Raw genomic sequence first — 23,465 nt, 5'->3', positions numbered from 1 at the left:
TCATGTGATTTTTTTGTTTTACCAGGTGGTTTCTGTGGTAAGAAAGAATCTGGACAGCTTCATTTTGGAGGACGGGAAAAACCATTTCGAGCTCCCCTGCATGCATAATTTTCTTAATTATGTAATATATTTCGTAAACTTGCAGTGAATTAGATGTACCGACTCTATACCTTTTATTTATCTTGGTAACCAGGTGTCCAATCCCGTATGACGATCTGGAGAGACTTGGGAATGAATTGGGGCGAAAGGGAATGACCTTACTTAAGCTTCATTTTGGTTGCATGCACTTTTTTGGTTATAGACTATGATTTGCTTTTGGTTTGTAACTTAATCTAAATTCATTCGGAAGTTTGGTTTGTAAAACTTAACTTATTTCATTTTGGTTGCATGCACTTTTAATTAACTAGTTTGGTAGACAATTGTGAACTTAAGCTTAACTTGTTAGTTGTTGCTTGCTTGGTATGAAAATTGAAATTATGAGATGAGATTGTGGTGAACTTTGATTGAATTGAATTTATGGGAATGTGAAACAGGTGGGCTGCGGGCAGTGGACTGTAAGCCTGCAATTGTTAACTTTTTTTTTTCTCGAAAAATGGGTGGGCTTACTGTTTAAAGACTTAAAATTGTAAAAAGTTTAAAAGCCCAACATTTTGGGCTTCAAGGCCCAATCCCGAAGTGACCCGAAAATCTAGTAACAGTTTCGGGAATCCCGAATTTCGGGAAGTAAATAGTTTCGGTTCGGTTTTGGAATATAAAATTCCATCCCGAAATATTTTGGTTTGGGATTTGGATTGGGGTTTCGGTTCAGGATCCCGTCCCCAACCAGCCCTACAACCAATGTAAGGTATGTTTCTTTTCTTTTCGAGAAATGGTCTAACTTGGCTATCACTATACCGCTTAAGCAACCAACTCCAACTTATCTCTTTCTATTCGATAATACTGCTATTCCATTCACCTTGAACAATAATAACCTGTCTGTAGTTCAACGGAAAAATTTAATCTCTCTCTCTCTCTCTCTCTCTCACTCTCACTTTCTCTCTCTCTCAAAGGGGCAACTTGGCAGAAGTGAGGACCTTTTACTTCTCCAACTTTGACGAAGACTAGGAGGAGAGGAGGTGTGAGACTTCTGCAAGCAGTTGAACTGGTCATGGTCCATGTATGAGGGTTCTGGGTACATCTGATAGGAGGAGGAGAAGATGTTGCACCATTTTTGTATCTTCTGGGTCCCATGGATATTGATATTAATCAGACAACTTGATAAGGATTCCATTTGAATGGCGTGAATTCTTTCAAAGTTTGAATGTATATTTTCTTCAGAGGAAGGGTTTGGGCAACTTCCCTTCTACATTCTATATTTTCATGTCTGTTGAATTTTCTGGAGTACGTGTTTGTAACCAATTTGTGCAAATAGTCAATGTCAACTCAAGTCAACTACTACAATTGGTGAAGTAAAATCTGCTCTAGTTCTATTCTATCCCGTTCATCTCAAATATCAGATGTTCTTTCGTCTATCTATAACCAATTACTCGCTTCATTTGCTTGATTTTCAGTGTTAGATACAGTAGAGATGGAGTTCATCGGATTCTGTCAAGTTTTCATCACCATCATGACTCTGCTGTACATGTGGTGCAGATCATTAACATTTTCTTCTCGGGATTCTTCTGCTGCTACCGATCATGATGATGATGATGGTGATATTCCCCTTCCTCGTGAAAAGTACGATGTCTTTGTTAGTTTCAGAGGTGAGGACACCCGCCTTGGTGTCACCAGCCATCTTCATGAGGCCTTACTTCAGAAGAAAATCGAAACATACATAGATTACAGACTTAATAGAGGAGCCGACATCAGACCTGCCCTTCTAGAAGCAATCGAGAAATCTACTGTTTCAGTAGTCATTTTCTCACAAAACTATGCTTCTTCCTCTTGGTGTTTGGATGAACTGGTACATATGCTGAAGCGCAAGGAAAAATATGGGCATATGGTTATACCTATTTTTTACGACATCAACCCATCAGATGTACGAAAACAACAGGGGAGTTATGCAGATGCATTTTCTCAACTTGAGAAACGTTTCAAGAACAGGAATGACAAGGTGCACAACTGGAGGGCCGCTTTGAAAGAAGCATCCGGTATATCTGGATTTGATCATTCCAGCAAAACAGGGTAACTAACTCCCTAACTTAATAATACAAATTTCCGCATGTACTCAAAAGTTTTTCTATTCATACTAGATTCATTAAGGAAGTTTGTACTTATAAACAATTGTTTGTCCTTCATAATTCTATATGCCAGGACGGAGGCTGACTTAGTTAAGAAAGTTGTCGACACTATTTGGAACATATTGATTCGCGAATCGTCATGTTATTTAAAAGGCCTGGTTGGAATTAAAACCCACATTGAACAAATTGAATTGTTATTATGCGTGAATGATACAGTAGATGTTTGCACTGTAGGCATTTGGGGCATGGGTGGTATTGGCAAGACCACTCTCGCCGAGGCTGTATTTCGCAGGCTCTCTTCTAAGTTTGAAGCTTGTTGTTTTCTTAAAAATGTTAGAGAGATATCAGGACAAACAAATGGACTAGACCGCTTGCAAAATACACTTCTTAGTGAGATATTAAGGGAAAAAGATCTACCCATAGGATCAACTTTTGTTCGAGAAAGACTCAGCCGTACAAGGGTCCTTGTTGTTCTTGATGATGTGAGTGATCCAATGCAAATGGAGCATCTAGCTGGCGATCATCTTCGGTATGGCACTGGAAGTAGAATCATTATAACAAGTAGAGATAGGAACACACTTAAGCAAACTGTTGAAGACGACAAGATCTATGAGATTGAGGGATTGAAACCGGATGAAGCTCTTCAGCTCTTTCATTTGAATGCTTTCAAGAATAGCACTCCTACAACAGATTATACAAAGTTATCACTGATGGTGGTGGATTATGCTGGAGGCAATCCGTTAGCTCTTAAAACGATGGGGTCCTCATTTCATGGCAAGAGCAAAGAAGAGTGGGAAGACGAATTGAAAAAATTGAAACAATTTCCAAGTGAAAAAATCCATAAAGTGTTGAGACGAAGTTATGATGAATTAGAAAAAAATGAGAAGGAGATATTTCTGGATATAGCATGTTTTCATAAAGGAAAGCGTATGGATGATGTAAAAAAAATGTTTGATATTCGTGGGTTCTCTATAGCATCCGGAACTAGGGTTCTCATCGACATGTCTCTCATATCAATTGTTTCAACATGGAGAAAAATAGAGATGCATGATTTACTTCAAGAAATGGGCAGGGCAATTGTTTTGGAGCAATGTATTGAAGAGCCTGGAAAACGCAGTAGGTTGTTTAGTGCTGAGGATGTGTATCATGTATTGAGAAATAACACGGTAAGAGTCAAATGCATTCACTTTCCTAAGAAGAAAAAAAAACCAGCAAACTTTTGATGAACAAGTAGGATTCCTATGAATGCAGTTTCAATTAAGTTTTGTTGGATATATGTTGTATTCACATTTTTACTTTGTTCTTGATTGTCAGGGAACAGCATCGGTTCAAGCCATATTCTTTAACGGATCTGAGTTTGAAGAGCTAGAATTGAACGATGCAGATTTCAGATCGATGTCTAAGCTAATATTGCTAAGTGTGGATTTTTCTAAGACTGGCAACTCCTGCAAATTAAAGGTTTCTCTACATCTTCCAAATTCTCTTCGTTATCTTTACTGGCGTGGATATCCTTTGAAATCTTTGCCGTTAAAGTTTTCTCCGGAAAATCTTGTTGAGCTTCATATGCCCAACAGCCATGTTCAACAGCTTTGGAAAGACGACAAGGTATTTATTCTTATTTTAGTTCATGTATAAATGTTGTGTAGAAAGTCACGATAATTAGTTATTAATTCTTGCTATTTCTCTTCAACTTTTTCTACAGAATCTGATGAACTTAAAAGTGATCAATCTTTGTTATTCCGAAGATCTAACTGAAGTGCCAAATCTCTCTCGGAGTCCAAAACTTGAGCATATAAATCTTCTTGACTGTGAAAGTTTGGTTAAAATACCTTCGTATTTTGAATACCTTGACAAGCTTACTTATCTTAATCTTGGATGTTGCATGCGTCTCGAACATCTTCCTGAGATGCCAGGCAATATTGAATTCTTAAGTTTAACAGGCACTGGTATAACGGAATTGCCTTCATCAGTTTGGTCTAATGAAAAAATATCTAGGCTTAACATTGGATATTGTAGAAAGCTTAAGAAACTTCCAAGCTGCAGATGTAAGCTGAAAGTCTCTGGTACTTTTAATCTAAAGCACTGTTTCTCTCTTGGTGAGTTTTCGGAGCTTCCCAGGGATATAAGTGTATTAGATTTGACTGGAACAACAATAGAAGTATTGCCTGTATCATCACTGGAGCACCTCTTTAGTCTCACCACAATTCAACTGAAAGATTGCAAAATGCTCGTGACTCTCCCGACCGGCATTTGTACGCTGAAATCTCTTAAGGAACTTGATCTCACTGGTTGCTCTAAATTCAATAACTTCCCAGAAATCGTGGAGCCTATGGAACAACTGGAGTTTCTCAGTTTAGAAGGAACATCGATTAAAGAACTACACTCATCAATTGAGTTTCTCTATGTTCTGAAAAAACTTCGACTGAAAGGTTGTGAAAAGCTTATATGCCTTCCAACGAGCATTTGCAAGTTGAAATCTCTTGAGGGACTTGATCTCACTGGCTGCTCTGCATTTTACGAATTTCCTGAAATATTGGAGCTAATGCAAGATCTGGAGTTTCTTTGTTTAGAAGGGACATTGGTTAAAGAGCTTCCATCATCAATCAAATGTCTAATTGGGCTTGAAACACTAGATCTTCGTCTGTGCAAGAACTTTGAGTTTTTCCCAAACAGCATCTACAGTTTAACCAAACTCAGAACTCTCAGCTTCTTTTCCTGTTGGAAACTTGAAACTTTGCTTCCTGCTACTGTCTTAGTCAGTTTGCTTTCTTTGGAAGTACTAGACCTCAGTTACAGCGGTATATCCGAAATCCCTTCTGGTCTCATTTGCTTAACCTCATTACGTGATTTAGATTTAAGTGGAACCAAAATTAAGAACATACCCGCAAGCATAAAACAAGCTTCTCAGCTGTCTCGCCTGTGCTTAATCATGTGCAATAGACTTGAATCGTTACCAGAGCTCCCGGTGATATGTTGTCTTGAAGCAGATGGCTGCACATCCCTGAAGACAGTGTTAAGTTCAAGGGCTGCACTCGTACAATGTTGGGACAAATATGAACTTTTTCCTGGGGTGCTTAAATTTTCTAATTGCCGAGCATTGGATCGGAATGCAAAGAGCAACATAATGGCTGATGCACAGCTCAGAATTTTGCGAGTGGCAACTGCATCGTCCATGTTTATAGAAGAGGATAATGTATGTCTCTCTCTCTCTCCCCCTGTTTTTCTCACTCTTGTGATTAAATTGAATACAAATGTATCTTTGCTCTCTAACAAATTAGACCTGGAGGAGCTTCTATTTTCTTATCATATAAATAATACGATGTCCACCAATGTTATAGGAAAAGTACCCTTATCGGCGGCCTTTGGTTACCATTGTATGCCCGGGAAGGCAAATTCCAGTTTGGTTCAGCTATCAAAATGGGGGATCTTCGGTAAACATAGAGCTTCCTCCAGATTGGTTTCGTGCAGGGTTCTTGGGTTTTGCTTTCTCTGTTGTTGTCGCATATGGCCAATATCCGCTTTTGAGGTTGGGAGTTAAATTCACTTTAAAAAATAATGACGGTGAAAGCCAGGAAATCAGTCGTCATTTCATTTTCCCGTGTGGATATGGAGAACGGCATGACTACATTTTCAATCCATATCACATGTATGTGTGGTATAACGCCTTCAAACTTGATAAGGAAGCAAAACTCTCCAATGACTTTTACAAACTCGTCACCGAGGCCTCTGTCCACTTCTCTTGCCCACGGAATTGTCCAGACCAACTCCTGTCCTATGTGAAAGTGGAAAAATGTGGGATCTGCCTGTTGTATGCCGACGATGCTGAGAAGTTAAAATGAGATGTCATTTCGAAGGAGCCTGAAGTAGTAGCTGATATGCGACAAGATGAGTCTGAGGCGAGTGGAAGTGATGGGGGAGAAGCCATTCGAAGTGATGAGAGTGAAGCGAGTGGAAGTGGATGATGACATTGGCAATCGTTGATTGTTCTGTACTACAACCAACCCATGTGTAAGGTATGCTTCTTTTCTTTTTACTGAAGTTTATTTTACAAAGTGGCACTGGATGTAAAGAGATGGGTTTCAGCTTGAAGTTGAACGTACGGCTTCATTCAAAAGATCAATATCCGTTCCATAATCTTGTTGCAGCCTCCACATTTGCATGCTGCTAATTAATATTACCGATTGTTTTGATTTGAGGCCAACGTCAAGCACTAAATTAAGTTGAAATCACAAATTATTGCTGTAAAATTGAAATCACACGAGCAACATGAAATGACCACGGTTGCCGTGATACTTTGGAGCTCCCCCTGGCCAAGAACTTCCTTCTCCTTGATGACTTTTCGCCTTGTCAACATTTCTTTTAGATCCACCATCGACATGCTGTTTGAAGCTGCCTTTATTTTTTTTTGATGTAGAGTGCTTCCTCCTCACCTTTAGACGAAACTCATCCCATTTGTTTAGTCATAGCTTCTTGATTGGCAAGCAAATTTTCAAATTCAACAAGTGATGGTTCAGTCAGCCATCCTTGTACAACGGCAAAATACTGTTCCTTAAAATATTGTATTTTATTTTCGAAACATGTGAAATGACTATTTTGCCCCTGAGTGGGTGTCCTAATTAATTTTTGAGCCTCGAAATTCAATTTCTTATACTTTCTTGAGTTTCCCTAATCATATTCATGTACGTGTGTGTATATAACGTCAAAAACAAATTTGAATCGAAGCCTCGAGGGCTTAATTGTAAAATTACAATTTAAGGGGGAAGGGTGTATTTTGGTAATTTAGGGGGCTTAATCCGATTTGACACCCCAGATTTTGGGATTGGCACCCAAAAGCTTCTACATTTGGGGGTGTTTTCCGTTCTAATTGGGGGTTGAATTCGATTGCAATACTGACCCATTTGTTCTTTTATGGACTAGGCGTGGCGGTGTACTCATTCGAAGGGGTTGGGATGGTTCTGCCATTGGAGTCCGAGGCGAAAGACAAGGACAAGTTTGGGAAGGTTCTGGCTTGGACAATGACATTCATTTCTCTGATGTATGGAAGCTTTGGAGCTCTTGGTTATTTTGCATTTGGGGACCAAACCAAGGATATGATCACGGCTAATTACGGTGCAGGATTGATTAGTACCCTGGTGAAGCTTGGCCTTGTGGTGAATCTGTTCTTCACATTGCCTATTATGATGAACCCGGTGTATGAGATTGTCGAAAGGCGGTTTTGGGGAGGGAGGTATTGCTTGTGGATGAGATGGGTGCTGGTTTTGGCAGTGATCTTGGTGGCACTGTTGGTCCACAATTTCGCGGATTTCATGTCGTTGGTGAGGAGTTGTAAGATCCCACATCGTCCAGGGGAGTGATCCTTAAATGTATATTCCTATCCCTACCTAGCACGAGGTCTTTTGGGAGCTCACTGGCTTCGAGTTCCGTAGGAACTCCGAAGTTAAGCGAGAAGGGGGTTAGAGCACTCCCAGGATGGGTGATCCACTGGGAAGTTGCTCGTGAGTTCCCAGAAACAAAACCGTAAGGGCGTAGTCGGAGCCTAAAGCGGACAATATCGTGCTACGGTGGTGGAGCGGGCCCGGGAAGTGATCCACCTCGGGTCGGGATGTGACAGGAGTGGTGTGTGCTGTGCATTAGGGTTTGTGGTGCCAACTCTGTTTCATCTGATCGTGTTCAAGAGTGAGATGGGGTAGGGGCAATGTTGCTCTGATGTGAGCATTTTGGTGTTGGGAGTTGTTCTTGCGGTTTCAGGAACTTGGTCTGCTCTCCAGGAGATGATTGCTGCCAAAGTATATGAAGGTTATACGAGTTGATGTGTACTTTGATTAGCATAGATTGACTGATTTTATCTGTATGACTAAAAAATTTGTCATCACAGTTTGATTGCATCATTATTCAAAACCTGTAAAGGTCTGATGCTTAGAGAAATTTACCACAATCTAATGAAGGGCTTGCATTGTCATTTGTCACGGAAAATGTTTTGAGTTTTTGATTTGGGAGCTTTTTCTAGTTTTGGAAAGGTTTGTTTCATTTGCTGTTTATGAATCCTCATTATTCTTCTGTTGTGTGCTAGTAAAGTACGTTAAACATAGAATACATCTTGTACAAAGAAAAATTGAATTGACTTGTTTGAGAACGAATGAGATAGAAACTAGAAAGAGAGAATTAAAATGCCAACTCTGCCGAGGTTTGATGTGCTGAAATCAAGCCACAACAACAAATATTTGTGCTACATTACATCATACATGAAGAAAATGAGAACGTGGCAGCAGGGATTTTGAAAGTCATTGGAGATGAGGCGTGGAGTGACTTCACAAAGTTTGAAGTGGAGAAAGCAGAGTGGTGGGAACGAGGGGCTCGTCCACATTAGAAGCTGTGACAACGATAAATACTGGGTAAGCTTGCTGCACCCTTTGTAAGTTCGTATACTGGCATGGGGATTTTTGCTGGGGCTGACCAACCAGAGGAAGACAAATCCAAAACCTCATGTACCTTGTTCGAGCCTGTCGACCAATTAGATGACTATGCTAAAAGTATTAACGGTATTATTCGGGCGAAGATTTCTTCGGAGAGGGATCCTCGGTCCTCAGCACAGCTCCCCAAAGGATTGGCACTTTGGATGTGTAGTCAGACTCTTGCTTGTTGATATGCTACAAGAAGAGTACAAAGTTAGTTCTGAAATGTACCTTTGTGGGGTCTTAGGTTTAGGACTTGAGGCTCGCAATCAAAACTAACCAAGTGCTAGGTGTGCTACTGCTATCTTAGTATAACAAATGTAGAACAAGTATGTTTCAGTCGATTACTTGAGCCCCAAGTTACTCAGACTTCTTGTTATCAAAGGATTGTCGTGGATGGATTAAGTCCACATTAAGTTATTTTTCTTGCCTTGCGAACATGGACTTTCAATTCATAGTCTTGTATGTTCAAATGAGGGGAGTCTATATCCCTTAAGTCATTTGTTTGATTCTTGATTGGTTTTAAATGAAAGCATATCCATTAAACTGACCAGATCCAGATATGAATAAGACTTTTAAAGTAGGAAAACATGCGGATATGACTTGAATATATACTGGAGAATGCATTAAGTAATAGATCTACAAATTCAGAGAATAAACAAAGAGTTTTGGGCAAGATTTCACCTTGTCTGGTAAGGTTTGAACTTCTTGCAATCACTTCTCTTTGAGTTTACATAAAAAGGGATGGATGGTAAACTAGTTTACATAACGGAATCGATACTACGCCACTAGGGGTGATAGCAGAGCTTCTAAACAAGACAAAAGATAGCTTTTGTAGGGAAATATCCTGAAAATGACTGAGATCTGGGCTGATTACAACTTTTGGATGCAAATCTGGCTTGAGAGCAGAGTTTGTATGTTTATTTGTTTGATTGGTTGAGTGTTCTTGTCTTTGGGCCCTCTTTTTCCTTTTATAAGTGTTTTAGCCCGACTGTTGTAGCTTTGCTCTTGCCTGAAAGCAATTGAAGGGTAGTGACTCATCATCTTTTTTACTTGTATTGCCACTGAAAAGTACTTTTTGGCTGACTGTGAGTTAGTCTCCATCACTTGACATTTAAATCATAGACACATGGTCTATGCATTAATGAGAATGTACCAATTTGTCTCTGGGCTTGATGTTGGGCTTCGGGCAAGTCTTCTTTTAATTGGCATCTTTGGGTTTCCACACACTTGCAGCCCAATGTTCAAATATTAATCCAAACAGTGCCCCATTTAATCATTGTTGATGTTGCAATCCCAGGTGCTAATAATGATTAAATAGTCGTCGCACACCTTCACTCAGGATTTGCACCATTTAAAGTAACCGTTTGTTAACTAAGACCTTTGCACTAACCCATAAATTCCATCATTAATTGGCCACTTACTATATAATCCTCACCTAAACCCCTTGGCAAAATACCTTAGCAACTTCAAACTTTCGAATTCCTAGAATTCCCAAAAATTCAGAAACTTTCCTTGTTCTTCAGCTATTGTCCCCTAATTCTGATTTTCTTCTCATCTTCCTCTCAAACTCCCTCAATGACACCCAAAGTGGCTCGAACTCTGACACGCCCCGACCCTGATATTCCCCGAATACCAGGATCGACACGTACTGGCCGACACCCGAGGGTGACGAAAGCCATTAATTGATACAAAAGCTAAGAATAAGAAATAAATAAGGGTTAGAAATTTGAAATACAATGAGTTAAAAGTTTTAGGAACGTGCTCAGAGCATACAACTAAACCTAATCACTAAAAAGAATTAAGATAAAATTTAATGAATAAAGGAGTGGGTCCTACATCGAGAGGATCCGAAGATGCTGCTGCGAAAGTGCCTCCACGCCGGGATTAGGTGCCTTAATTCTAAGTCCTGAATGGGGGCGCAAAACAAAGGTGAGTGGACCAAGTTTATATATAATAATAATAAAACAGTTATCAAGATACTAACCCCCACAGTTTATATAAATGAAAACTACTAGCATAATAAGTGATGGATTTAATAAAAATCCTAGCATGCCAAAATATCTCAAAAGCCATATTGCGGAATCTCATCGCAGAAATCAAAACAGTAAACGTCTCATAAATCGTCTCATAAACGCGGTGTGTTGCTAGAAAGATCACTGAATAAATATAACTCCCGGCCCAGTGCCTGCACCTCAGTCTCTGCGCCCGTAGCCAGAGATAACGACCACCCGGCCCAATGCCTCTTCATGTCCCTCAGCCCGTAGCTAGGGATTATTTCTCCCGGCCTAAATGCCAACACCAGATCCTCGCCCCAGGCGGCATAGTGTCTACTAGGTACGCACAAAATGTTACGCCTCTCGTAAATACCACTTCATAGCGTAGGTTACCGATCATCGTCTACACTATAAAGAGGGGTTCAAAACATGTTCTAGCATCCTATCGTCATTTATCAGATAGTCTACCAGTTCATGGTTTTTAATAAAAAATACGATATATATTAAAATATAGCTCAATATAGGCTAACAAATAATTCCTCACCAAAACACGAGACGATAATCAATATATTAAATCAACAGGCTTCACATAAATCACTTCATAAATTCGTAGGCATGCTAATCATTTATGCAATTAAACTATAAAATCATGTAATTTTAGAAGGGGTCCACTCACAGTACTTAGTTGCCAAAAGCTGCGCTACTAGCGAAGACGGAAACGTCACAATAATTGCCCCTAAGACCATCTCCAACCCTTGGGCTAAAAGCCAAATTTTTTAGCCCGGAAAATTTAGCTTTTAGCCCAGAAACATCTTTTCTGCTCCAACCCTTCTATCCTAAAATTTTAGCCCGGAATTATTAAAGAATGAAATTAGCCTAAATTTTTTTCTTAAATCATTTAAAAAAAAAATAAATATGTAGATTATTGTAAATTAATTTTATGAACATTTTAATCTAAAAAAATTTAAATTCCGATAAACATTTCGCATTTAGCCCGGGGGGAAAGCTGGGGGGTATTTGGCCCAGAAATAGCATTTGGCATTTAGCCTAAAATTTTAGCATGGGTTGGAGAGTGTTTGGGGGGGTAATTTGGGGGGTAATTTGGCTTTTAGCCCAGGGTTGGAGATGGTCTAAGCACATTAAATGGTACAATTAATAAAACTATATAATAGCAATTGAATTTGGGAAAACGGACATTGGAAACGGATTCAGAACGTCGTTTTACCCTAAGAAGGGTCCCGGACGAAAACCCGAAAAGTCAACCCTAAAGTCAACGTTGACCGGGGATCAACGGTCAAATTAGGTCAAACGGGTTTTAGGCTTGAAATCCGGATTAGGGTTTAGGTTTAGGTTAAATAGGATTAGGATCTATTGGGTTTTGGGTTTTCTAAGGTTTTGGGTTAAAAGGGTATTAGGGTGAAAAGGGGTGGCCCAAACCACACACAACACACACTTACACTTACACACACACACATGCACGGCATGCACATGCATGCATGGCATGCATATACATACACGCACACACACTTAAACACACACACACAAACTCACACACACACACACACACACACACACCACAAAGGCCCTAAGGCCTCATAAAAAGGACAGGGCTTTAAGCCCTTTCATTTAAATCCGGCCCAAGGCCCTTTGGGCTGCTAAAAATAAATAATTAAATAAAACAAAAACGGGCTGGGCTATGGGGTTTAGTACACGGGCCCAAGGCCTTTAGGTATTTGGGTTTTAAAAACAAAAGAACAAAATTTAAAAACTAAGGGGGGCTGGGGTTTAACGGGCTTAAGGCCCAAGGGGAAGGGAAAGGCCGGATGGCCTGTTGCCAAGGAAGAAGAAGGCCGGAAATTCGGCCGGAAAACCACCCCATTTTAAACGGCCATAACTTTGTCACTATTCAACGAAATCAAGCGAGACAAAAACAAAAGTTGTAGCCCTCGAAGAGAAGAAGAGAATGGTACCTCACACGACGTCTAACTCGCCGTGGTTTGGCCGAAAAATGCCTCGAAAGTTGTCGGACTCGCCAGAAACTAGGTAAGATTCAAATGCGTATAACTTCTTCAATACTCAACGAAATTGAGTAAAATAAAAAGGAAAGTTGTAGTACTCAAGGAGACAAAGAGATTGATACCTTACACGCTGGCCAACTCATCGTGGTTTGGCTGGAAATGGCCTCGAAAGGGGCGGTACTCGCCGGAGCTCGTGTACGGGGCTTCGTGGTTCGACTTTCAAGATGCTAATACTATGGTTGAGTTCGTAACGACGAGATAAAGACGATGGTGGTGTTGAAATTGTGATTTGATGATTTTAGGATATGGGTTATGGGTGTGTGGTTTTGGTTCACGGGGAGAAGGAGAGAGTGCTGAGAATGAGCACGGGAGAGATGGAGAAAAGAAAAGAGAGAGAGAGAGACCGGGAAAACACACACACAAAAATAAAATAAAATAAGGTGGGCCCCATGGGCTCACCAATTAAGGACTAAACAAATTTTAAAATATAAAAAGGGGGTTGGGGTGTTTCAAACTCAATCTCCCTGTGAAACTGGTGAAGGCATTTCCACTATGCGCCGCTTACTCAATGACCTTCATCGCCCTCGGGTAGGCCTGTAGACTTCTTTTTTCCTCGAAGAGGGAGGAGTACACTCCTTGGGGCCTGCATGGACTTCTCCTACCATTCTTGACATGATGCAAGTCTTCAGGCTAAGGTCCTCAAGCAAGGTCGTAGATGTTATTCACAACTGGGCTTTGGTCTTTACAATCTCCTCAGAAAGGCTGTTTCAGGACTTCTATGGTGTTGAGGAGTAGCCAAACAACTTTAATTGCACCAGTAGATTCCATTTGTGAATACAAAACTATCTTCCCTTGCACTGATATCCACAAGCCCAGACTTCCCTATAGCTTCTACTTTCTTGATCACTTCATCATCATAAATGTATGCTTCGGGATCAACTACTACGACCTTGTCAGTTTTAGGATCAATGTCAAAGACTTCAGTAGGACTTGTGGACGAAGGCTCTGCTATGGAGGCAAGGATTACATGGGTGTTTTTTGACATTGAGAGGTTGAAGGAGCAACCCAACCAACTTCACCAGAAGATTGAAGAGGTCAAGAAAGTAAATGTTAAGTTGAAGATGCTGACGCATAGTTAGCCATTCTAGGATAGTTGCCTTTAGCCAAGGATGTAAAACTATTTGAGCTGTAACTTCAAAGTTCAATGATATGAAAATGACTTTTTTAATCTTCTTTAGTTTGCATTTCCTCCTTGAAAATCAATTGCGTTGAATATATACGCTAACTTTAGATCTCTCACAATTTTTATACTTCATCAATGTAGCAGTCCCTAACATCCCACAAGGTTGGGTGGTATTTCTTTAAAAACTTAGCATTGATTAGATGTCTTTGAAAACTTCTTTCCAACTCGGCCAAGTAATATCCTTCATTGTCTAGTATTTGATTAACAATGAAAGAACCTTCCCAAGTCGGGTTATACTTCCCAAAGCTTCTAACTTGAGCTCCCAAAGGCAAAACTGCTTTCCATACTAACTCTCATTCCTTGAAGGTTTTAATTTCACCTTCTTATTGTATGCTCGGGCAACAACTCTCTTTTCCTCTTGAATTTTATCTAGAGCTTCAATTCGGGCTACATCTAGATCTTCAACTCCTGGACACATAGCCTGGATGTATTCTTCACTGTGCAACCCAAACTAGTTCTGAATCCTAACAGAACTTACATTAATCTCAATAAGAAGTACAACATCTTGCCCGAAGGTTAGGGCATAAAGAGTAGTTCCAGTTCCTGCCTTCTTGGAGGTTCTGTAAGCCCATAAAGTATCTCTCAACTTCTCATGCCACTTCTTTGGACTATCTACCACCATTCTTTTGACAATGTTTACCAAGACCTTGTTGCTGGCTTCTGCTTGAAAATTTGACTGGGGGTAGTTAGGACGGGATTGGATCATCTTCATCTCGAACTTACTTGCAAATTCTTTTACCTCCCTAGAAATAAAAGATGGCCCGCGGTTTATAACAATTGTCTCAGGTACTCCAAATCTGTGTAAGATCTTGGTTTCAATGAACCTCTTAACTGCAGTTGAAGTAATGGTCTTCACAGCTAAGGCTTCTGCTCACTTAGTAAAGTAATTTGTTGCCATGATTATGACTGTATGTCCCTTGCTAGAGGGTGGGTGAATTTGCCCGATGAAGTCAATTGCCCACCCTCTAAAGGGCCAAGGCTTGACCACAGGATTCAAGGGCACTGAGGGCACATGTTGGAGAGGTCTATGTCTTTGGCATTCTTTACACCTTCAGGCATAAGCTTTGTAGTTTTTCTCCATCTCGAGCCAAAAATAACCATATCTTTTAAGCAACCATCTCATCTTAGTTCCAGCATGATGCGCCCTACAGATTTGTTCATGTACTTTGGCCATTACCCTCATTGATTCTTCCTGGCCTAAGCATTTCAACAGAAGTCTATATGCAGTCTTTCTTAGCAGATTCCCTTCCCATAAAACATACTTAGTTGTTTGTTGCCTATTATTCTTACTTGTGGGAAACGAAGGATTTTTCAAGTATTGAATAATGAGTGTTCTCCAATCTTTCATCTCCATTTCTTCAATCATCACATCTAGGCTGAATCCCCTTTCAAAGATGGAAGAAAGATTTCTTTTCTGAACTTCTATATCCCCTTCAACCTTCCTTTATTAGATATGAGCTCCAAAAGCCAATTGTGCCATCTCATTGGCCATTGTATTTAACTCTCTAGGAATATGATTGACTGATATTTCAGTGCTCTAATAACTCAACAAGTGAGTAACTGCCAAGTAATAACCAGCCATGGTGATGTGCCTGCACTTGCATTCCTCATTTAGCTGATTGATAATTAATTATGAATCGCCAAACACCTCCACTTCGGTTGTCCCCAACTCCATTAGGATTTTTAGGCCAATTATCAATGCTTCGTACTCTGCCTGATTGTTGGTATTCCTTTGATAATCTAGGAGGAATGAATAACAATAGTGAGTACCTCTGGGATCAGTTATGACAATCCCAGCTCCAACATCATTTTGAGTGTAAGAACCATCAAAATATAGTCTCTAAGAAGTGATCCAGAGGCTAGTTATTATTTTTATCTCTTGCTGGATCCATTTTTCTTTGCCCGAGAAGGTTTTTTTTTGGAAGGATCCGCACACTGGCCACCTTCAGAGTTCCTGGGATGTTGATAATTTCCTCTTGGGATTCTTGGTACTCAGCTAAGAAGTCTGCAATTGCTTGTCATTTGATGACTCTTTGAGGCACATATTGAAAGCTGAACTCTGATAGTGCAAGAATCCACTTTCCAATCCTCCCAGTTAACATCGGCTTTGACTGCATGTACTTGATCACATCAGTCTTAGTAATAATGTGAATGTGGCAAGGCAACATGTAATGTCTTAGTTTGCAAGCAGTAAAGTACAAAGCCAAACACAACCTTTCCACTGAAGCGTATCTATTCCACCTCTGTAACAATTCTATTGAGGTAGTATATTGCTTGTTCCTTCCCACCTTCATTGTTTTGAGCCAACAAACTTTCTATTGATTTCTTAGAGGCAGAAATATAAAGCTTTAAAGGCTTCTCTATCTGAGGTAGTATGAGCACTAGTGGAGAGGCCAAGTAAGCCTTTATTCTGGCAAAGGCTTCTTGATGTGGCGGGCCCCACTAGAACTCTTCTTTGTCCTTCAATATTAGCAGAGGAGTTAGTAGCTGAATCTTGCTCGCCAAGTTAGCAATGAATCTCCTCAAGAAGTTGATCTTCTCTAGCAGCCTTTGCAATTGTACTTTGTTGGTGGGAGGATGTGATTCCATTATTGCCCGAGCTTTGTTTTTGTTGAGTTTCACTCCTTTTTGGTGAACAAGGAATCCCAAAAAGTTGCTCGACTTCACCCCAAAAACACATTTCTTAGGGTTCATTTTTAGCTTATGGATCCTCATTCTCGTTAGGGCTTGTCTGAGATCTACCAAGTGTTGTTCCTCAGTTTTGGATTTCACCACAATGTCATCAATGTATACTTTCATGCTATGGCTAATCAAGTCATGAAAAATGGCATTCATTGCTCTTTGATAGGTTCTACCAGCATTTTTTAACCCAAATGGCATTACCAAGTATTCATATGCTCCAACATGACATGGGCACCTAAAAGCTGTTTTGTGTATATCTTCTTTAGCCATTTTTATCTGATTATAACCAACATTCCCATCCATGAAAGACAGGACTTTGTGTTTAGCAACTGCATTTATGGATAAGTCGGCCATGAGCATGGGATATTCATCTTTAAGCGTGGTTACATTAATGTTTCTATAGTCAACACAACACCTAACTGCATTAGTTATAACTTTTAATACAAGTACAATGTTGGCCAACCACTTGACGTATTTGGCAGGCCTAATAAATCTAGCCTTCACCGGCCTTTCAATTTCTTCCTTGACTTTTTCCTCGATCTCATTTGACATCCTTCGTGGTGCTTGCTTTACAGGTTTATATCCCTCCTTAATAGGCATTCTATGTTCTACTAAGGTTGAATCTAAACCTGGTATTTCAATGTAATGCCAAGCAAAATAGTCCTTAAACTCGTGCAAAAGGCTGACTATCTTTGCTTGATCTTCAGTTTCTAACAAGCCACTAACTTGTATAGGCCTTGAATCTTCCTTAGTCCCCAATTCAATGATTTCTAAGGGGTTTTCCACCTCTGGTGCTGGCTTGTCAGGTTTTGCACACCAAAATTCAACCAACTCCGGACTCTTGGGCAAGTCTTATAGTCCGTCTAGGTCATATATACATTCAACCATTTGTATGGCTGCCTCTAGGCCTGGCAAACGGGTCGTGTCTGTCGTGTTCGTGTCGTTTTCGTGTAATACCTGTTATCTTAACGAGTCGTGTCGTGTCACACCTATTATCTTAACGGGTCGTTAACAGGTCGGGTCACTTTACCCAACGGGTAAAGTGACCCGACCCGTTATGACCCGTTAAGAAAAATATATATTTTTCTTAAATTTGCACATACCACACATTGTCACATAAATATTACTTTAAAACATTAAAACACATTTATCGTTTAAGTACTACATCTACACTTGAAAATAAGAGCTTAATAAAAAAACATTCATACACTACTAGTCAAATTTTTAAATTTAATTTAATATATACTTAAGATCTTATTCATACTTTCATTAAGTATAACATAAGATTTTGTGGTATCCACTATTGTAAATATTTTAAATTGAAGATCGAGTTCATTCATTGTATTCATATAGGGTCAAGGAGTGTAGCTGTAAAAAAATCATCAAAATCGGAGTTAAAATAACCGTTAAATCGTGATTTTTCGTTTTATAACCGTCGAAAAGTTTGTCCCGTTACTTAATCTCTTAATGTTTGTTTTTTGCAATTTTTGGCGTATGTGATCTCGAAGTATATACAAACATGTTTGACGGTTGGATTGTTGAAACTAGTTTCGTAGAATGCGTATCCCATAAAAACAATAAATTCACTAATACTTAAAAGTTTATTCATACTTTCATTAAGTATAAAATAAGATTTTGTAGTATCCACTACTGTAAATATTTAAATTGAAGATCGAGTTCATTCATTGTATTCATATAGGGTCAAGGAGTGTAGCTGTAAAAAATCATCAAAATCGGAGTTAAAATAACTGTTAAATCGTGATTTTTCATTTTATAACCGTCGAAAAGTTTTGTCCCGTTACTTGATCTCTTAATGTTTGTTTTTTTCAATTTTTGGCGTATGTGATCTCGAAGTATATACAAACATGTTTGACGGTTGGATCGTTGAAACTAGTTTCGTAGAATGTGTATCCCATAAAAACAATAGATTTACTAATACTTTAGAGTTTATTCATGCTTTTATTAAGTATAACATAAGATTTTGTGGTATCCACTATTGTAAATATTTTAAATTGAAGATCAAGTTCATTCATTGTATTCATATAGGGTCAAGGAGTGTAGCTGTAAAAAATCATCAAAATCGGAGTTAAAATAACCGTTAAATCGTGATGTTTAGTTTATAACCGTCGAAAAGTTTTGTCCCGTTACTTGATCTCTTAATGTTTGTTTTTTTGCAATTTTTGGCATGTACGATCTCTAAACATATACAAACATGTTTGACGGTTGAATTAGTTTCGTATGATGCGTATCTCATCTTTCCCTCTCTTTTTTGTTTCCTTTTCTTATCATTTTCTTTTTTCCCTCCCTTTTTTTTTTTGAAATCTTTTTCCCTCCCTTTTTCTTCAAAGGGCGGACACCTCACCTCACCTACACTACACAGTACAGTGGTACTGGTACACCCATCTTTCCCTCTCTTTTTTGTTTCCTCTTCTTATCATTTTCTTTTTTCCCTCCCTTTTTTTTCAAAACTTTTTCCCTCCCTTTTTCTTTCAAAGGGCGGATGACAGATGCATATTAATTGTTATTGTTTTTAGGGGTATAAAATTTAATTTAAAATAATATATATATATATATATATATATAATTATTATAGTTAATATTTTGGGGGTATAATTATTATAGTTTTTAAGGGTATAAAATTGTTAAATTAATATATATATATATATATATATAATTAAAATAGTATTTGTTTAGGGTTATAAAATTATAAAATTAATATTTTGCTTATCGTGTATTGTGTTACCCACGTGTATACCCGAACCAACCCGTTATCTTAATAGGTGTTTATCGGGTTACCCGATAACGACCCGATTCGTTATCGTGTCGACCCGAACACCTGTTAATTTCGTGTCGTGTCGTGTCGGGTTATCAGGTCGTGTCAGGAATTGCCAGGCCTAGCTGCCTCCAACTCTCTACCAAAAAACTCTTCTTTACCTCTGTTCTGGCTGCTTGAAGGTTCTTCCTATTGTTTTTCGGCCAATCTCTCTCTTTCTTGCTTCTTTTCTCTTCCATACACTAATAGTCTTTTGATTAAGGACCTGACTGCAACTATTTGGTCATTTCTTTTTTGTTCTGACATTACTGGTGTTAGGGAGTTGGGACAATATGGGGCATATCCCATTTTTCCTTGGTGAGGAATAACCTTTATTCCAAAAGCTTTTGGGGCGTCACCTTAGTCGGGCGGCCGTTCTTATCAGCTTCTAAGCATTGGATAATCCCAACACTGGGATTGTAAAAGCTGGCTTCTGTGACATTAGTTGTGGGGAGGAATGGCCATAACTCGACCTCCATCATCTTCCAAAATCCTGGTCTCATGGCTCTTTCCTCAAGGTAAACTGCTACTTGTTGGTGTTAAGTGGAAGACACAGAGAGACTCTAATGAATCCAATCGTGGGCTAGTAAAGCTCCATAAGTGGAAGTGATATCCACCACAAAGAAAGCTAACATGATTTGCTTGAAACCCAAGTCAACCTCCAGGGGCAATATCTCATGAGTTCTAGTGATGACTCCAGAGAAGCTGGAAACCGTCTTAAAGGACACTCATTCCAGATGAGCGGTTACATAAATAGGCTTGAGATGGTTGGCTAGGGTCAAGCTTTAACGACTGAAGACCATCATTTGTGAGCTCGGGCAAACTTGTTCTGCCTGACTCCTATTTTCCCGCTTCTTCAACACTAACATGTGCCATTATATGTTCTGTTGCCAAGTAATCACCCTCCATTGTGGTAGGTTGATCATGCTTGGGACAAAACATGGCAGATAAGACATATGTCATGTTTACGTGAAAGTTGCTAGATTCAGGTAAGTCTTCCTTCTTGCCCCTAATGTGGCCCATGAATTAATTTAACCAGGTCTGTGTTTCTTCGGGCAGCATCAGCTCGTGCAACGTTTCCTCTTGAGTCATGCCAAAGTTTGGCATTTGTTCTGGAACTTCACAAAGAATATTGATCAACAACGGTGAGGGCATCCCCTTCTTAGGTGAAATAGTTCCAAAACATATGGGTTCTCTTACTTTCGGTCCCCCCCTCACCTACTGTTTTTTATCCATTTCTTTCGGCTCTTCATCACTGTAAAGCCAAAGCTGGATAATAGATTAAGATTAGAGGGATTGCAGGTCATCATGGTGTTGGCTTAGCTGCCATGTTCCCTGCTCTCTTCTTCACGTTTCTTCTTCCATATATGCTGCATCTTGTAACAGTTTTATTTATGAAAGATATATCAAAAACTCAACATGGTATCAGAGCAGGAAAAATAACCTGCTTCTGCATTTCTTCCAGTTGATTGTTTTCCATCTCCGACATGGCGGAAGAAAATTCTTATTCGTTTGGAGATGAAAATTCCCAGATACCGTCCTCCTCAACCATGTCTGAGGTGGATGTCAACCCAAATCAAAGATTAAGCTCGGTCTTGTTAAATGAGTTTAATTACTTACCTTGGTCGAGAGTAGTGAGTCTTGCCTTAGGTGGAAGGTCCAAGCTAGGGTTCATAAATGGAAGCATCGAAGTTCCTGATGTTTCCTCACCAACTTATGAAACCTGGCTTTGCAAGGATCAGCTAGTTATGTCATGGCTCCTAAATTCCATGGAACGTAAACTAGCTGAAATATTAAGTTATTCTGAATCATCATTCAAGCTATGGGAGACAGTCAAGGAGATGTATGGCAGCCAGAACAATGCTGCACGTGTGTTTCAATTGAAGAAGGACATTTCAAACCTACAACAAGAAGGAAAGCCCTTTGTTCAACTCCTAGGCAGCATGAAGAGCATGTGGAATGAGTTGGAAATGTATCGGCCTCATACAACTAGGCGTCCTTGCTACTGAAAAGGGCAGAAGAAGACAAGATATTCCAACTCTTGTCAAGCCTCGATTCAGGATACGAAGACCTACGAAGCCACATACTCATGAACCCCGAACTACCTTCCTTCACCAACGTATGTGCAACAATCCAACGTGAAGAAGTACGAAGGAAAGTCATGAACATTGGCACAAAGACCAGTGTAACTGAAGCAAGGGCTTATATAGCCAACGAAAGAAAATACAAAGTGAAGAATCCACACTTAAAGTGCCAACACTGCAACTATACTGGTCACGTTAAGGAGACATGCTGGATTTTACATCCAGAATTAAAGCCAGAGTTCATGAAGGATAACAAGGGCTCACAAAGACTGAACCGTGCACCACACAGAGCCAACAATGCAACTGCCTCAACCTCTTATGGGTCTGATGCACTCAAGAGCTTCACAGCAAATCCAGCTGCACTCATAAATGAGTTTGCAGTGTATCTTCAAAGCAAGAAAGAAAGGATTAAGAGTGACCAAACGGTCAGTTTTGAAGATGGAAACTCAATAGCTTTGCTAGGCAAGTTCGCTGGATTTCTGACAGACACACAACACATGGCCCGAGATGACATGCAAGGTATCATGATTGCTTTCAAAACTGCTCTTAATGTAAATATGATGCATGATTTTTGGATTGTTGATTCGGGTGCCACAGATCATATGACCAACCATGTTTCTAAGTTTCACAAGTTTGAAATTTTTTCAAAACCTTCTCAAGTCTCAACGGCCAATGGTGAGAGTTCTAAGGTTTTAGGGAAGGGAAATATCAACTTAATGTCGAACAAAATTGAGTCAGTAGGCTTATATGTTCCTTCTTTTCCATTTCAACTTCTATCTGTGGGAAAAATCACCAATACCTTAAATTGTTTAGCCATTTTCTCTCCTCACAATGTCATTTTTCAGGATTGCCTCACCAAGAAGACGATTGGTGAAGGGTTTTACCTAGATGGCCTCTATTACATATCAAAAAGCAGTCCTAGAGGATTTCAAGCCAAGTCCAGTCCATCCCAAGATAGTCAATTATGGCATCAACGTTTAGCTCATCCTTCCCAACCTGTTTTGTCATCCTTGTTTCCAAACTTAGGGAATGATTTAATTTCGTGTGAAACATGTCATTTGTCTAAAGCCACCAGATTGCCTTTTACCTCATCCTTATCTAGGACTAGTAAAGTTTTCGAACTAGTTCACTCAGATGTATGGGGACCAACGTTTGAATCTTTTGATGGTTATAAGTATTATGTAACTTTTGTTGATGATTTCTCTAGAGCCACATGGTTATACCTTTTAAAGTCTAAGAGTGAAGTGATTGAAGTTTTTAAGGATTTTCACAATCTTGTTAAGAACCATTTTTCCTCTCAAATTCAAACCTTAAGATCTGACAATGGCACCGAATATATGTCCCATATCATGTCACTATATTTGAGCAAGCATGGTATCATGCATCAAACAAGTTGTGTCGGCACACCTCAACAAAATGGTGTAGCTGAAAGGAAAAATCGTGACATACTGGAAAAAACAAGAGCATTAATGTTACAAATGAACGTACCAAAGAGATTTTGGTCCCAATGAGTCATGGCGGCTGTGTACATCATCAATAGACTTCCTAGCCGAGTCTTGGGGTTTAAATCTCCACTTGAAGTCATGAAAGGAAGAAAAATCAACCTTTCACATCTTATAGTCTTTGGTTGTGTCTGTTTTGTTCATATACAGCCACACCATCGAGATAAATTGGACCCTAGAGCTCTCAAATGTATTTTTCTTGGTTATTCATCAACACAAAAAGGATATAAGTGCTATGATCCTCAACTAAGAAAAATAATTGTATCTAAAGATGTTCAATTCCATGAAGCTAACCCTTTTTTCAGCAAATCACATGAAGCCACAAGTCAGGGGGAGTGCATCTTAGACCTAATTCCTCTACCAAGAATCTGTACTCAAGATGTTTTAAATGACAGAGGTGCTAACCATGACCACATTGATGAATCTTCTACACCTCTCATTGAAGTCAATAATGAA

At 39.4% G+C, this 23,465-nt stretch overlaps 3 protein-coding genes and 1 long non-coding RNA gene across 4 annotated transcripts; 3 read left to right on the top strand and 1 right to left on the bottom strand.

The window, feature by feature from the left end:
• Positions 1-1,258: 1,258 nt before the first annotated feature.
• LOC126585657 (disease resistance protein RPV1-like) lies at positions 1,259-6,466 on the top strand. Its single transcript, XM_050250121.1, has 6 exons — positions 1,259-1,448; positions 1,551-2,163; positions 2,293-3,385; positions 3,534-3,824; positions 3,922-5,412; positions 5,558-6,466. Coding segments are annotated over exons 1-6 (3,990 nt in total). The 5' UTR covers positions 1,259-1,447; the 3' UTR covers positions 6,059-6,466.
• On the top strand, positions 6,129-8,261 carry LOC126584355 (amino acid transporter AVT3B-like). The gene is made up of 2 exons (XM_050248761.1): positions 6,129-6,195; positions 7,137-8,261. Exons 1-2 carry the CDS (start codon positions 6,129-6,131, stop codon positions 7,571-7,573), a joined length of 504 nt encoding a protein of 167 aa, XP_050104718.1. The 3' UTR covers positions 7,574-8,261.
• Positions 8,262-10,369: 2,108 nt separating this feature from the next.
• On the bottom strand, positions 10,370-12,814 carry LOC126585675 (uncharacterized). Its single transcript, XR_007610620.1, has 3 exons — positions 12,639-12,814; positions 11,345-11,404; positions 10,370-10,580 (listed from the first exon to the last, which is right to left on the bottom strand). It is a non-coding gene; the product is annotated as an uncharacterized LOC126585675 (long non-coding RNA).
• An 8,262-nt stretch (positions 12,815-21,076) lies between these two features.
• On the top strand, positions 21,077-22,705 carry LOC126585671 (uncharacterized). Its single transcript, XM_050250147.1, has 2 exons — positions 21,077-22,026; positions 22,353-22,705. Exons 1-2 carry the CDS (start codon positions 21,513-21,515, stop codon positions 22,379-22,381), a joined length of 543 nt encoding a protein of 180 aa, XP_050106104.1. The 5' UTR covers positions 21,077-21,512; the 3' UTR covers positions 22,382-22,705.
• Positions 22,706-23,465: the final 760 nt, after the last annotated feature.

Source organism: Malus sylvestris, chromosome 10 (genome assembly GCF_916048215.2).
Source record: "Malus sylvestris chromosome 10, drMalSylv7.2, whole genome shotgun sequence".
In the NCBI taxonomy this organism is placed as follows: Eukaryota; Viridiplantae; Streptophyta; class Magnoliopsida; order Rosales; family Rosaceae; genus Malus; species Malus sylvestris.
Note: the sequence above shows the minus strand (reverse complement) of the source record. Positions and strands in the feature narration are given on the sequence as shown.